The sequence below is a fragment of the Protopterus annectens genome, chromosome 11.part0 (genome assembly GCF_019279795.1).
Source record: "Protopterus annectens isolate FY-2018-M chromosome 11.part0, PAN1.0, whole genome shotgun sequence".
NCBI lineage: Eukaryota > Metazoa > Chordata > Ceratodontiformes > Protopteridae > Protopterus > Protopterus annectens.
Window position 1 is genome coordinate 1,221,630,792 of NC_056745.1, and position 16,478 is coordinate 1,221,647,269.

General features: G+C 41.5%; 1 protein-coding gene across 1 annotated transcript in view; it reads right to left on the reverse strand.

The window, feature by feature from the left end:
- The window catches only part of LOC122815803 (choline/ethanolamine kinase-like), a 562,793-nt gene that overhangs the window by 375,639 nt on the left and 170,676 nt on the right, over positions 1–16,478 (reverse strand). The window contains exon 4 of the mRNA XM_044088601.1: positions 12,206–12,339. Coding sequence (XP_043944536.1) covers positions 12,206–12,339 — 134 coding nt within the window. The remainder of the gene's footprint in view (positions 1–12,205; positions 12,340–16,478) is intronic.

Consider the following 16,478-nt stretch of genomic DNA (forward strand, 5'->3'; position numbering starts at 1 on the left):
ACAGCTGTATCTTTTACTGAAGATCCCCAGGTGTTGTTTCCATTTGTGAGGGTCTGTCCTGATCCTGCTTAGCTTGTCTGCTGTAATGTTCTGCTTTGAAGGACTGTACGAAAACTTTAAATTTAAACTGAGCTGAACTGCTATCTCCCCAGGCCATCATAGCAAGGTACAAAGGGGATAAATTCTTGCACTCCCTTTGCTTATATACCGTATCACTGTGGTATTAACTATGATAGCCTGTAGAAAGTTTTGGAAACTAGAGACAGTTTAAGACTGGTAACTGCCTTTGACATTTATGTGTTTTTTTTCTGTCCTATTTTTTCCACAAACCTTGCACTTTCATCCCATGGGACATAACTCCTCAAGCAAATTCTGGGGAATCGTTTGTGACAGACTAAGAAGGAATCAGAAGGGGAAGAGAAGTCCAGGACTGAAAGACATCTGGTTTACCCACTACAGTAAATGCCTTCTTACAACACCCAGCACTGGGATCTAAAAAGTTGAAGGGTGATGATGCTGAGACCAAACTGATCAGAAGTACCACTGAATTTGTCTGGTGTGAAGTCTGGCACAGGGAATTGTGATAATTATAGAAGTTATGAAACCCAGAATCCCGAGAAATTCCCTGCAGATGTCAGGGACTGGTTAGAAATGTTCTCTGTGTACAGTTCTACTTTGTTCTCAGGAAGAAAAGTCTTTCCTAAAGAAGTATCCAGAAGGCTTCCAAGAAAAACTATTATGTGAGTTGGGATGAGAAACATTCAGTTGAAACCCCAGAAAAGGATGAGTTTCTTGGCACATCTCAGAGAGTCTTGGCAGCTGTAAAAAAAGAAGTTGCAAATATAAGATAACTGTCCAACTATGGAAATATGGTGTACTCAAAGTATGTAGTAATCGATTATTGGTGGCGGGCACTTTCTAAATACACTTGGTGCAAGAGACAACCCAAATGGTAAGGCACAGTACTGATAATGTGAGCCACACAAAAAAAATCTTTAAAAAGTCAGAATTCCCTTCCAATGGGAAAGTGATGTTAGGTAGCGTTGAAGTCTAAAGTTATGAAACTGGGAGTAAAAAAAAAAGTTTGGAAAGATAAAATTTTGAACTCTGGGACCCTGATACAGATTGAGAAAAGAAAGGTCTAGAACTGGACCTTTCTTTGTTAACAGAAAGATTACTGAATAAAAACATTTGTGCAGCTAATCTGATGGTACCAGTTCTATGACCCCTGAGACATGTGACACAAAAATGGAAGAAACTTGGATGTTTGGCTATCAGAATGAAAAGGAATTCCCTGAAAAGGTAGAATGGATTCACATTGCAATCTGTACTCCCACTGGATGATTCTCAGAACCCATCTGCCCAAGATAATGTGGTTCTACTGGGGAAGATGAATTCATAGACTGGGAGACAGAATGTCAGTGAGGGTAACAGGAAGAGGTGAGTAGTCATTCTGACTTTTAGGACCATCCGTGTTTCTGAGAGGAATTCCTCTTCTGAAAGTCAAAGAAGCAGAAGAATACATTTTATTTGCAAATCAATGAAAAGCTTTCCCATCCTTGTCAGATGGACTAGGGTTAGCATTTACCAGCGGTTTAGCTGCAGATGTTTTAGATAATATGCTGCAGATGTTTTAGATAATAAAAATCACTGCAGAGTCTGCTTTAGGGTTAGAAAACTGATATTTATGAGTCTGAGCTACTTTATATAACCGATCTGATGTTTTACAAGCCAGAGGGAGATTTTCAGGCATGATGCAAGCTGACAAGAAAACATCCTCTAAAACTGATAAAACAGGAGACAACTATAGGCTACAGTGTACCCAAATGCAACAAAACAAAATAGATTAGCTGGGAACTAGGGATTTCATTCTGTACCCACTGAAATAACACTATCATTTCAGTTCTCAGAAAAAGACAGTTCTTTTGGAGGGAAATCTGAGTGAACACTTTTTTCAGAATTAGAATTTTCAGTTTGAGGAGAAATTACCGAAGAAAAACACTCTTTCTCCATTCCCTTTAAGGACATGCATACTATACTCGTAATCCTTAATTTCATCTGACGCCCAACAGCAGACTGTGTGTCCTTCAATGGTGCATGAAAAAGACACACTCAAGTCTTCATTCAAAGAGCACTCATCACCTTTTGGTGATTTGCCATATGGCTATTGCAAAAGGTGCACCACCCATCGTGCCAGGAGGGCTTCAGTCTTCAGAGATTCTAGCTGCAAACACTTCCTGCTTGGCCTAGTCTACCAGACCTGTCATTTTTTAATGGGAAACAATGTTCCTGCAGCTGTCGGTCAGTGGGATATGCTCCACAATATTCCATATGAATCATTAAAGTTTTGTTACATATGGTTACATCATCCACTTAAACCAGTGTACAGATATGCAATACATATTCTTCTTTGCCTTTATAATCATGCAGGGCACCAGACATAAAAATGGGGAGTTTAAGCAAGGAAAAAGACATCTGTGTCATGTACTGCACATCAGGGCAACAACAAGGAAGTAACCCAATGCATAAGGTAAGTGAAGAGAAATTTATTAAATATGCCATATTCCTCACTGTAGTGCGATCTTGGAGTTGGTATATACAGTTGGAGGGGAAAAGCGGCCCCCCCAACTCGGTTGGCTGTATTCTTGATGTTGGCCGACTACGGCCATTCGCTGGAGTTTTTTTTCATGAAGTTCCTGTTTGGTAATTGTATTGTTCAATGTTTAGTTTTCGCTATTTAGCCATTCACGGTTTTTGGAATTCGGTAAGCGAACATAGACCTAAAGCATCCCAGGGCCAAGACAGAGAAAGACGTACCTTGGAACACAGGGGAAGATCCTGCAACTTCTCCACCAATAGCGGCAAGGCGATACCAATTCCTTGTTTTTAACCCTCAGCGACTCCCTTAGTTGCTGAGTTTCCATACTTGCCACAACTTGGACTAGGACTGGACTGGTTTCCTGTTGCTTCTTTTAAAACAATCTAGTATTAGAATAGTACAAAAAAGCTGTTATCTTTAGGAGGGGTATGGAGGCAGGCTGTATGTGAAAGCAGAGGGCAGTTAAATGATCCTTGTTGAATTATTGGTGCAGCATGTAAGCAACAAGTTGAAACACACTTTGGCCATTATATCATTCACCTTCCAGCTATGTGTAAAAGCAAAGGGTAATTATATGGTCTTTCTCAAACTGTCATAGATATGGCACACCCAGAGGGGTATTGAATGTGTTTTACATAAAAAAGCTGAATACATTATGGTTTTCATTATACTGATGTGACTTTTGTAAGGCAATGATAATGTACTTTCTTAGCAGGGCACTTTCCTTGGAGACACTGCATGAGGTAAAGGTGATGTAGTTAGTATGTGTTTTAGAAGCATACCCCTAGGAGATGGCCTTCAAACCGTTACTTTATTATAATTGCAAGAACTCCCCAATGCAAATGTATTTAGATTCAGTGCACAGTAACCATGCACATTCTTATTTTTTCTTAAAAACATTAAAAATGCCATACATAGATTCATTAGCAACAGCATAAGTGGAAGGTGCAAAATGTAGCACTGAGAGGGCCAAAGTGCTGAAGTGCCCATTCAGGCACCCACTTAGCCAACTTTCACCACACAACGAAAAGGCTTTTAAAATTTAAACCCAGTACAGAGAAGGCTTTGGATTCAAAGACAGCTAAAGCTTGAGCTGTGATGACAATTTCAACCTTTACGTCTGTGCAGTCAGTTTGCCACGGGGAGACAAAGGAGAGTTTATCTCACATACCCAAAAACACAGACCCAGAATTATGTTTATGGTACATGCTTCAGTGAATAAGAAGCAACAGCTATGCCCCTAATCTCAACAGAAGGTACCAGGGACACAAACCCAATCAGTCTATCGCGTTCCTGAGAATGAAGTGAGGGAAAATTAACTTCTGCAAGGGGATGGCAACCTTGCTTGTGGAAAAGCAGAGGCCATACTGTTGTTTAACTAGTTATACAATACTGGTGCAATTAGATTTGTAACAAGTTTAAGGAATCACATGATTTAGTCAAAGCTCAAAAAAAAGTTATGTACTCACCATAACCTTCCATCTGTGTCGTCCATTTATATTCGCCCTCAACCTATGGGTGGATAATTCACCCTTCCTAAGTACCTCAGATCTTGACTGCTAATAGAAGTAAAAGAAAATATCAGAAGGATCCAGACAGACTATCTCTGGAGCTCAGCACAAGTGCCAAACTAAGAACACTCGCTCTTCTAGGAGTTCAAAGGTAAGGGGCTGGTGGATGGGGAGTTGAGGAAAAATGAAAATGGGCAACACAGATGGAACATTATGGAGAGTACATAACTTCTTTATATGATGTTTTCAATTTTCACTGCATCCTCAACCTATGGACAGAATCCCCAGGTACCTTAGATCCTGGGTGGACTTGAGGAAGGATTTTTTTTAGCACCACTGATTCGAATGATACTCTACCCCTGGAGACCAGATCCAATTTCTAAAGAGTAACAAAGGTATCGGGGGGGGGGGTAAGCCCAAGCTGCTGCTGCTCTAGGAGAATGAGCTCGTAAAGGTTTCAATAAGGCAATGTCCAAACTATCATAAATGAAAGAAATACAACTGGTGAGCCATCTGGACAAGGTTACTTTTGGTGAATGGTTTACCCAATTTAACATCTGAGAAGGAAACAAATAATTGATCAGATTTCCTGTTATCCTTGGTTCTATGAAGGTAAAAATGCAGTTGTCTGTGAACAGCTAATACATGTAACAAGTATTTACCTTTGTTTGCAAATTTTGGAAAAATTACTGGTAAAGTGATGGACCGATTGGTACTTGTCTCTGATATCACTTTTGGTAAAAAGGATGGATTAGTACTGAGAGATCCTCTATCTTTGTGAAAAGTTAAATATGGTGGTTTGGAAGACAACGCTTGGATTTCTGAAATTTTTCTTGCAGAAGTTATGGTTATCATGAAAATAGTCTTCCAAGAAAGGAATTTGAGATTGCACTTAGCTGGTGGTTTAAAAGAAGGTGTATAATCACCTGCAGCACCAAATTTAGGTCCTAGGGGGGAGCAGGGTCTTTATAAAGGACCTTTACAAGGAGAGTTCCTCTGAAAAATGTTTTGCAGAGTTTATGTAAAGCAACTGAAGAACCTTGGAAACCAATGGAAAAATGTATATTGCTGCTAATTGGACTTTGAGAGTCTAAGAAGACAACCCTTCTTTGAAAAGTTGGGCTAAAAATAAATCAAGACTATCATGGAGTATAGCTTACGTGTAGATGGTTTATGAGAAGACAGGAGTATGTGTCAGACTGGAGAGGAGAGCACAGGCTGTCTGGCTATTAATGGAATTGGAGAAGCCATGCAGTCAGGCTGAGACTGGGTATATCTGGGTGAATCATGCCCGTCAGGTGAGAAAGGAGGTCTGGAGTTGGAACCAGAATCCATGGTTGGATAAGTAAGTGAGGCTAAAGGAAAGGGAACCAAATCTGTAAAGGTCAATATGGTGCAATGAGGATTACTTTGCTCTTTAACCTAGCCGCTTTCTGCAGAAATGTTGGGATTAATGGAGCTGGGGGAAGGCATAAAGGACACCGGAGGGCCAATTGTGAAGAAGAGCATCCCTCGGTGACTCCTCACTTCAGGGGGATCAGGGCAAAGTAGTTGCTGCACTTGTTGTTTAGGTGAGAGATGAAAAGATCACAGCAAGGCTAACCCCATTGACAGAATACCCTTTCCGTCAAATTCTGATTGAGGGACAACTCGTGGGTTAGAAGAATGCACCTGCTCAATTTGTCTGCTATCACACTGGACTTCCCTGGAATATGCATTGTTATGAGAAATCGGATGGATGAGATCACCCCTGCCACATTGTGAGAGCTTCTTGACACAAGGAATAGGATCTGGTTCTTCTCTATTTATTGATGTACCAGACTACTGACATGTTGTCTGCTTGAATTGCAATTGTTCCTAAGGGAAGAGCATATTGGAAAGTCTGCAATGCTAAGAGCACTGCTCTCATCTCTAAGACATTGATATGCAAATTGGCTTCTGTGGGGGACCAAGTGCCTTGGACTGTTTTGCCTAGAAAATGCCCCCCACCCACCCTAGCTGGGACGCACCCATGGTCACTGTGGCACTGGGCTGGGGGAAAACAAATGGATGACCTTGTAGTATCTGATCCAAATGAATCCACCACTTGAGATTTTTTTTTGCAAACATCGGTGATCTTTATTTCAGTTGACGTGGTTGTGTTGATAACAGCCACTGCAAAATTCTCATCTCATGTAAAATCTGGCCAGCAGGACTTGCGTTATTGCTGCTGACATGGATTCTAGAGTCTAAAGAACCAGCCACGTGGATATCTTGTTGCTGTAGATTATTTTTTTGACTTGCGGTCCAACTCCCTCTTCTCTTGAAGAGGAGAGTGAGGCTATTGTTGAGAATTGCTCCTACAAAGTTTAAACTTTGAGTGGGTTCTAGATAGGATTTCTCATAGTTTATAGATATCCCTAGACGTAAACACGTCTGGAGAATGCTGTCTTTTGCCTTCAATAGTTGATGCCTGGTCGTGGTGGAAATAAGTTAGTTATCTAGATATGGAAACATCAGGAATCCATGCAGTCTTAAGTGAGCTGCTACTACTGCCGTACATTTGGTAAATACCCTGGGGACTGTGATGAGACTAAAGGGCATTATTCTGAACTGACAATGACTGGCTCCGAGCCAGAAGTGTAAGTATCTTCTAGATAATTTGTTCATCTTTATGCGACAGTACGCATCCTGTAGGTTTATCAAGCACATCCAGTCGTCCTGTTCCATAAATGAAGAATGGACTGAAACATGACTATCTGGAACTTGTTTCATAAAACTGATTTCATCAAGTTGCTGAGATCAAACTTTGTCTCCAGTTCCCTGTTTTCTTTGGCACTAAAAAGAATCTTGAGTAAGTCTAGGATCCTCTCTGGTCTGGTGGGACCTCTTGAATGACTTGTTTTTCTAGCAGCTTTTATACCTGAATAAGTTGCTTGTTCCCTTTTTCTGCACTGGGGAGGAGGAAGGAAAAAAGGTATAGTAAATCCTCTGGAAATGATCCTTTGCACCCAGGTATCTGATGTTATTTCCAGCCAGGCTCTCTGGTTCAGGGAGAGTTGACCCCCAATTGACTCTACAGGTGGGCAATCAGGCCTCCGTTCAGGAGTGATGGAAGTATCTACCAAAGAAAGTTTCTCTAGACCCTTGTTTTGCAGGCCTCCTCTGCTGTGAGGGCAGCATCTAACGTTGGACTCCCCCACCCCTGGGGGAACTACTTCCACGTGTGTTTTGAAAAGACCCTTGGGATTTTCTGAACCACATTTTTCCACTGATTCACTGATTCCTTGAGGATCTCTGCAGAGTGGAGAAACATATGCCCACTACAGATAGGGTCTTCTCATCCTTCTCACACCTGGACAATGTGTCTCTTACTTTAGGACCGAATAAGGATGTGCCGTCAAAGGAACCATTGACGAACGTACTCTTGAAAGGCTCCATAAAGTCACACAAGTGCATCCAGGTGTGCCTCCTCATGGCAATGCCTGAATTCATTGCTCTACTCATTCCTTCGGCTGAATGTGAAATGAGCCTCATGGACGAGTTAGAAACAGAGTCCACGGTAGCCAACTGGGAAGTAACAAAGGCTCGTACTTCCTCAGAAATGGATCCTGCGAGGGTATCTAAAAGCTCATTAATCATATCCCTCTGTAACCTAGTGAAGTGTGCCAGGTAGTTCAGGGTCCATAAGGAGAAGGTTGCGGAAGCACAGACACTCTTCCTGAACCTATCCACTGTCCGAGGCGCCATGTTGGGGGATGGATAGAGGAACTTTTCACAGTTAATTCCCTCTTTGTGGCCCATGCCATGACCTTGGCATCCACAGGCACACCTTTTGTCCAAAACTGTTTGTCCTCAGGAGCGGTAATAATTTGTCTGGTCTCTGGGGGAATGGCTCAATGGTGTCGGGGGGGGGGGGGTCTTCCACGCCTGCTGAGAGATCAACTCAATCAGCTCATCAGTGGGTGGAGTCACCCAGGAGGTAGAAGGGTGGGTACCAAAATCCTCCAGATACATGGACTCCTCAGACGAAGGATTGTTAGGCTTCCATTCACCTCTCGGTTTTAGAATTTCCAGGATGTCTCCAAAGGATACATTGTCAGGAGGTGACCTTGGGGACACTTCACTCTCACCGAAGTCGATCTCTTCAGTGACGCATTCTTTTGGTGCATCCTCTTGCACTTCTTCTTAGGGACCTCCTTTGTGCCTCAAGAGAAGGTACCAGGGACACAAACCCAATCCGTCTAACACTTGCCCGAGGATGAAGTGAGGGAAAATTACCTTTTGCAAGGGGATGGTAGCCTTGCTTGCGAAAAAGCAGAGGCCATACTGTTGTACTCCTAGTAATACAATACTGGTGCTATTAAATCTGTAATAAGTTTAAGGAATCACATGACAAAGTTTAACTCTTATTTCCATTCAAGGTACTGTATTTTATCTGCTTACAACAGCAGTGGGCCTCTGCTCTTCTCAAGATGGGAAACAAGAGCACACTTCAAGAAATGAGTTAACAGTGATAATACTGCATGAGTAAGGTACGTCTGACTGCAATCTTGGCAAGAAATTATCTTATTATTGTTGTTATTATTATTATTATTACAAATAACAAAACATTTACGCACGCTGGCCTCCACATACATCTTGGCCTAGTTAGAAAGATACTCACACTCAGACAGATGAGTGGTAAGTAATTAAAAGGGCTGACGATCCTTTTCTACAAATACCTGAAGTATCTGTTACAGTGCCAAATTTCAGAAATCTACTCTAGAAAAATAAAAGTAATTCAAAGACTGAAAGCTAAACAAAGTCTTGCCCATCAGTGCAGAGCCACAGCATCCATATGCGATGCTGGTGACAGTTTGGATGAAGGAAGACTATTTGCAAAAGGAAGGCATGAGCAATGATCCACTAGCCTTAAATGGGGGTAGGTAGGGAGGGAAATCCTGCTTTAAGAGTGATACCTAGCAATGGCTTGGGGTGAGCTCCCAAGACAAGTGGATACAGAGTTAGGTTTTTGAAGTTTCCATTGCACTCCATGCACTGATTCTTCAAATAATAAATAAAGAAAGGAAAAAAAAAAAGAAAGAAAAGTACTAAGCAACTTATAATGTGCATAATAATTCTAGGCCAGCAGGAAAAATCCTATAAGGAACACTGCCCCATTTTATAAATGGATTCAGTATTAACAGAGAAGCGGCTAGAGATATCAGTTCCAGACTCAGGTCCTCCTCATTCTTGCTTCAGCAGTACACCCAGGTGAACTTCTCACTTCACCTACTACTACTACTCTTAATAGCTTTAATAAAAAGTGGTCTTTACTGGACTCCTGCTTAGCCCACCATCAACTTATTGTGTTATGACTTAGTGAATCCTGGTTGAAAGATGAAGTCTATGTTTCACCCCATATTCACCCTTTCTATTGCAGCTTCTTTGACAACAGAACAGGCATTAGGCTAGGGAGTGGAGCTATGCTGGTAGTTAATAGGCATCCCAGTCTTAAACCAACCCTTACTAGTAGAAGCTCTAGTAGAAGGTTGCTCATTTAATAAAAAAAAAATCCAAACTTCTACAGTTACATCTTACACATCCTACTTCTTTCTTCAGTCACTGCTACAGGTTCATAGGTAAGTACTAGGCTAGATGCTCTTGTAGGCCATTTTAAGCAGAGTCAATTTATCTCAAAGGTAAGAATCAAACCCCTTACCTCATGTCTGTGAGGTAAATACCTTAACCATTATGCCAACCCCCACCATAAACAAACAACTGATAGCCAAACTGCAGGATATGAAAACAACTGGTGATCTGAACACAGTCTGGGTAGATAAATGCAAGGGCCAGCTTAACAGGATTCTCTTCCTAAACATCCCTTGCAAGATAACAGGTATGCCTACCAACCTAATCAAACTATTGCTGACAGATCCATACTGACTGAATAAATCACTAACATCTCATACAGGTACTCACAGGCTCAAGTTCGGGATATTCTGAGTGATCATTGCCCAGTTCTGATACCATAGTCTCTCAAAATACAAAGAATTCCACACCATCTTTATCTCCATGAGATCGGTTATAAAATCCATAGAGACCTCTCTCTCTCTTTCCACCTTCCATAACATTCTATTACCACCTTAAGAGTGGCATCTTCCTCTCTGGCAACATTTATTTATTTATTTAACATTTGTTGACTGGGAAAGTCCGACTAGGTTCCACAGATCCTGTTTTCAGCAGAGGCCCGGGGAGAAATGCTCCAGAAGCATGTCTTTAGAATGTGGGAGGAAACCGGAGTACCCGGAGGAAACCCACGCGAACGTAGGGAGAACATGCAAACTCCACACAGAAGGCACCCCAGCCGAGAATCGAACCAGAGAACCTCTTGCTGTGAGGCGACAGCATTAACCGCTGCACCACTGCGCCGCCCATAAACTTAGATGAACTAATTACCCTTAGGTGAATATATATATTAGAGAAATTTGGGGAAAAAGTACCAGAACAATCCATTTAAGCATCAAAAAATACCTGAACCATATGCATACAAACCAAAATGCCACCAATGCTGCAAAGGTTAATGATTTTAAGAAATCAGAATATCTGTTCAAGCCAGTCGCCAAATGATAGTGGAGAAGTATTACAGGGTTATCTGAAACTGAAAAATTAGAAACCAACAACAGTAAGCAATGTTCATAAGGAATGGATTTTGAGAACAGATGCTTACTAAGTCTGAAAGTCTGATAAATGTTTCAGCGAGGTATGCGGTGGGCAAAACAGCAGAAATACTGAGACATATCTGGAAGAGACATAGTGAGGCATCTTTTCAAATAGTCAAGGGAAGAGAAGAAACTGGATAACTTCTGTTAGGGAACACCAAATGATTCCAGACAGAAAAGTTCCTAAAATAACAATGAATACCATAAAACAAATCCAATTCTGAAAACATGCAAGTTTGAAGTAAAATAATATATTGCAATATTGAATTATTGTGATATAAAATTCAACAAATGAAAAGTCAAAAGCAATAAAAAACAATCACTTTAAGAAATAAAAAAATGTAAAAGCTCCCAGCACTCCCCCATCAATACTTTATATATACCAACTCCATGATGACACTATATTTTTACAATGCAGTACAATATAACCAGTCTTCTACACAGCAACCACAGAGTTAGTATATTTAAAGTCTAGTGGAGGGGATCACGAACCACTATGTTACACACTAAATGTATAATGCTTTTATACCGCAACAATTTAACAATGCAACATATTCTATTATTTCAAGTTTCTAAGTTTTGAGAATGTAACATTTTGCATGTATTATTATGGTATTATTTTTAATACTGATCTTTTTTTGCATTGGGTAACCATACACTCAAATGAAGTTTAAGCTCTTACCCTGGAAGCCGTGTTTACATCTAATCCTGACAGAAACTATATGAGAAATAATAATGAAGACAGAAATAGAATATTATACATTTGCATATTTCCTACCACACAGAACTCTAAGCGTTCGTCGGTTGAAGGAAGCACAGGCTAAACAGGCTGCTACGTCGTGGTCTGGGCCTAAACAAGGTAAGCAGTAAGAGTGGAAATCTTTATGAGGTATTTGTTTCCCACAAGTTAAACAGTTATTCACTTTTTCTGACATCGGCTGAGGCAAGAAAGAGTCCCCAACGGGGTACTTAGCTTTTTAGAAGTCTTCGAAGTAGTATTCGGTAGTAGTAATCTCTGGATCTGACCGACCGGCACTTGCGAACAGCTTCTGCTTCGGGCACCACGCGGCAAGAAAGACTGAGGAAAATGGCGTCGGCTGATGCCTTTATACCCGAAGACCAGCAGTGATGACGTCGGGTGAAGTGCGACACCAGCCGAGGCCAGACCCAGACTTTGGAATCCAGCCGACCGAAGGGCTGCCTGACGACAGGACAACCCATTTGTTAGGACTGCAGATGCATCCTTGAAGGACATCTACTGCTACACAAGCACATTACAAAGAAGACAACTGAAGGCCCACTCTCTAGCAGGAACACATCATGGACTCTATCGTAAACACTAAACTCTGTGATTATTAATGATATCAGAGGTCTGCTATGCATAGACTAATCAAATTTTACAAAATATTTACCTTTCTATGGTCTCAAACAACCATTTGGGCTCTTTGTTGAAAGGCATGACCATGCCATGGAATCGAGACATCTTCACTGCAATCTCACTAGAAATGTCAGGAAGACTTAGCTCATCTGCCAGCAAGCGTCGGCTCTGCAGAAGGAAAGAAAACATGTTTTACCACAACAAACAGAAATCACTTTTTAAGATGCTGTTGAATGAATAATATTTTAATATGTGTAGCCCTCTCTTATACAGCTACAAAACAAATTAGAGTTAATGACTTTACATGAAATGACACAAGCACAAGGATGAATTGATCATTTCCAGGCCTGGGTTCAGAAAGATGCTTTCAGAAAGAACTCCAAGGTCTCAGGCACTGGTATATAAAGGTGAGGCAGATGGTCAGATAAAAAAATGGGGACCAACGAAAGAACTGTGAGTGAAAGAACCAGAGAGAGTAATAAAATGTCCAAATGATATGCGCAAAAAGCCTAGGCAACTATTTAGTGCAAAAACAGAATAACTCACTGACCAGAGTACTGCATATAAACTTGCATACCAACACTCACTCACTCATAAATACATCAACATGTAGATGTCTGCTGTCAATAAGCTAGTGTTGGTTTTCAGCAGATGTCGTCAGTTCCTGCCTGTACTGATGGTATATGGGGATAAAGTCCTAAGCACGGCCAAAGTGACCACAATTCATTTCACTGCTTGAGTGCTTGATGGTGCATAACTGTGTACACGGAGGATGGGGGAGCCCTCCTGGGGGATGGGACACACATCTGGACACTGCTCGTGTTTAATACCTGGTGGTGTCCATGGAAACAAGGGGATGGTGGTGGCAGGGCTGTGGCTAAGTCACCACAGAAGTGGGTATGCCAGCAAGCCCACTACATGTCCTTCCCTGAGAATGTAGGCACATAAATAAAAACATTCCTTGGCAGCAGATGTAAAAGGATGAATGCAATGGGGTGGAAACATTGGTGCATAAATAAAAGATTTCTTGGCAGCAGTCTGAAGCTACCCCAGGGTGCTTTTATCTCTTCGACAGCCTGAACATGGGCCAGAAATCATCCACAGAAGGCTACTTGGGCTCAGCAGACCAAATGAATGAGGAAGCACCGCTAGCAGCACCTGATGGTTAACTCTTTGGAGTCTAAAAATATTTTTAAGAGAAGAAGTCTCCTTTGGATGTCCATAACCTGACCATCAAAAGTCCACTCTTTGAATTTTTGACTCATTTATTCCCCCAACTGGCTAGCCATAGCCAAACTGCCAACTGAGGCATAAGCTGATGCGAGGCAAGCCATCATTCTTGGGTGGCTTGAATTTTTTTTGTATTTTGACGAACCCCACAACAGGTGTACAAAGAACATCAATGCAGAACTTGTCTGCGTACACCATAGCCTGTAGTCCTAGATGGGCAACCCTTTACTCATCTACCAAAAGACAGAAAAGCTTATACGATGCTACACTCTCCCTTCCAGCTGACTCCTCAAGGACCAGGTCATCAAACCTAGGTCTCTTGGGGCTCAGTCATGGCTCCATCCTTCTTTGCTATGAAGCCAACACGTCAGTTTTCTGAGTCACCGTGATCATTTTTTGAATCTGCATGCTATTGGTAAATGTATACTATATAATGTAAACTATACTAAATGTTTCTATATTTTCTAAAGTATAACTTTAATGTACTACCTCAAGTTCCCAGGTTTACATTCTGTGTAGGTCTATGTTTCATTCTAAAACATAAGCACAGTCATTTGTTGGGACTGATCACTTACTTATACAAGGAAATCACTGTTTTCTACAAATTCCTCATTCTTGTCTTGCTGCACAGTCCACATTTTCTAATGGTTTAAAGAGTGGCCCAGAGATCTCTGCATATCATTCTTAACATGAAATGTTAAAATAGTATGACAGCTGCATGTCAGTACTTAAAGGACTTACCAAAGGCTTACATGATGATGACATGCATAAGAATTGTTTACTACACTATCAACATGAGATAAGTTACAGAGAATTACAGGTTCATAAATTTTCCAAGGCTACTGAGTTTTACGACTACTTATGCCTTGCCAGTACACTCCCTCAGAGTGCACCTCCTCTCAAGCAGGAGGATCACACCAATCAATCCTGGAGTAAATTTTTGAAGACTCATCCGGTCATCTAGGTCATATTTAAAGAAAGATGGTGAACAGCACTTCTAAATATGCAGGGGGAGTTTACTATAGAGGACTGGGAGATGCTGGGTTATAAATCTGATCCTCTCTCGTGTTTTACTTATTTGCCGGTGAAGATTTAGGTGCCTGGTTGTAGCACTAGTGGAGATGTTAAACTTACAGAAACACAGGAGCTCTAGAACAAGCAAGTCTCTAATGGCACAGTAAGCAAGAAAGTGATCTCCTGTCAAAAACTATAAGACCCCGAATAAAGAGCCTCTATGGCCTTTACAGCCTCTCTTGATAGCTTGGGAACTGTAGGCCTATGATCTTTTTGGATGCAATTCTTTGTGTCCTTTCTAATTTATATGTTTATTGAAATACAATCCAAAGGGAGTGTTGTACTCAATACTTGGCTTGATCAATGTTAAGTATATGTAGGTGATTACCAATTTAACCTTGATCATATTAATTTGGAAATAAGCTGTGCTTAATACAAGGATTTCCTGACAACCACTGTCACACGATAGTCAAACAAGAAATTATCAACCCAAGTTACTAGGTCCCTGACTATGTTTTCATTTTGTAGTGGTTCGTTATCTACACAGTATGATGAGTAGAGGGGTCCTCTACCAAAATGCAGATACTACACTTCCCAGCATATAGTTTGAGCCTACTTAGTACACCAACAGTTAAGCAGGCGGAGTTCATTCTGGAAGGTTTGAGAATCAGAGAGTGACTTAACAAGACCCTCTAGTTTGCAGTTCATTTGTAAACTTTGTTATGCAGAGGTCTTGATTCTCTACTTGGCAATCTGAGAAGTAAATGCTGAAAAGGAGGGGTCCCAACACCAAGCCCTGTGGAACACAGCTGGTCAGTTTCAAACTGTCTGATTGGGAACTTGCAACTCAAACTATGTTCATAGGTTGGTACTACGCTATCGGCCCTAGGGCCTATACAAGCCTAACCATAACAATTCCCTGGATATTTCTTCCCACAATATTTACTTCCCTGGACCCCTGTCTAGCAGAGTGACTGATGTGATCCCCGGGGTGAATTTCCCATCTCCCATCCAATTGTCAAGGTTCCTTTTGAAGAGGGTCAAGGAGGCACTCTGCTTGACATGTATGGGCAGTCTATTCCAGAGTATGGGGAGTCTCTGGGTCAGGAACCTATCCCTCCAGCATGTTTTGTTCATTGTGATGACGAGGTTTAGATCCCTGGAGCGTGTGGCTTTGAGGGATTGGGATTTCTTTAAGAGGAGCATGTCCAACAGCTCAGGGTTTGACATGGCCTTGTATGTTAAGCAGAGATCACCTCTGAGTAGACGATATGCCACAGAGTATAGCTGGAGTTTTTTTAGACTGTCAGCAAAGGGCATCTGCTTTAGGCCTGTGATTCTTTTAGTGAGGTATTTCTGCAGCCTTTCCAGCTGTTGCCGATGTCTTGTGAGGTACATACCAAACGGGCCGTTGTACTCTATAATGGGTCTAATGAAGGATGAGTACAGTGGGACAATGACCTCCTTTTCTCTGGATGAAAAGCCCTTAGTGATGAGGTGTGCCACATAGAATGATTTCCTGACTGTTCTGGCGAAGTGGTTATTGAAGGTGAGACCACTGTCCACCTGTGTCCCTAAATCTCTCATCACACTTTCGGTGTTTAGTGTACTGCCACCTATGTGGTAATTCATGAGTACATGGTTTTTCCCAAAGGGAATAACTATACATTTCTTGGCATTAAGCTTAAGCCCATGGCTCTGGCACCAAGCATCTGTTTCTGTAAGGCCCTTCTGTAGAAGGGTCTATATTAGATCACCGAACGCTTAAAAAAAGAGAACGGTGATTAATCGACCCTATGTAAGCGAAAGCTTACAATTTCGAACTGTCAGAACAGCGACTTTTTTCCTAAGGAAAAAAAATCGCTGTTCCAACAAAAAACACACTTTACACATTACATTAAGTGGGGGGTTTTGCCCCCACACCCCCCCCTACATAAATATACCAACTTCAAGACCGCACTACAGTGCCGAAAACGGCAAAGTGATGAAGCGGCCAAGCAAATTCTTTTCTAGGGAAAGAATTCGCTCAAAAGCTGCTTCGATATTTTGCCGTTTCAGGCTTT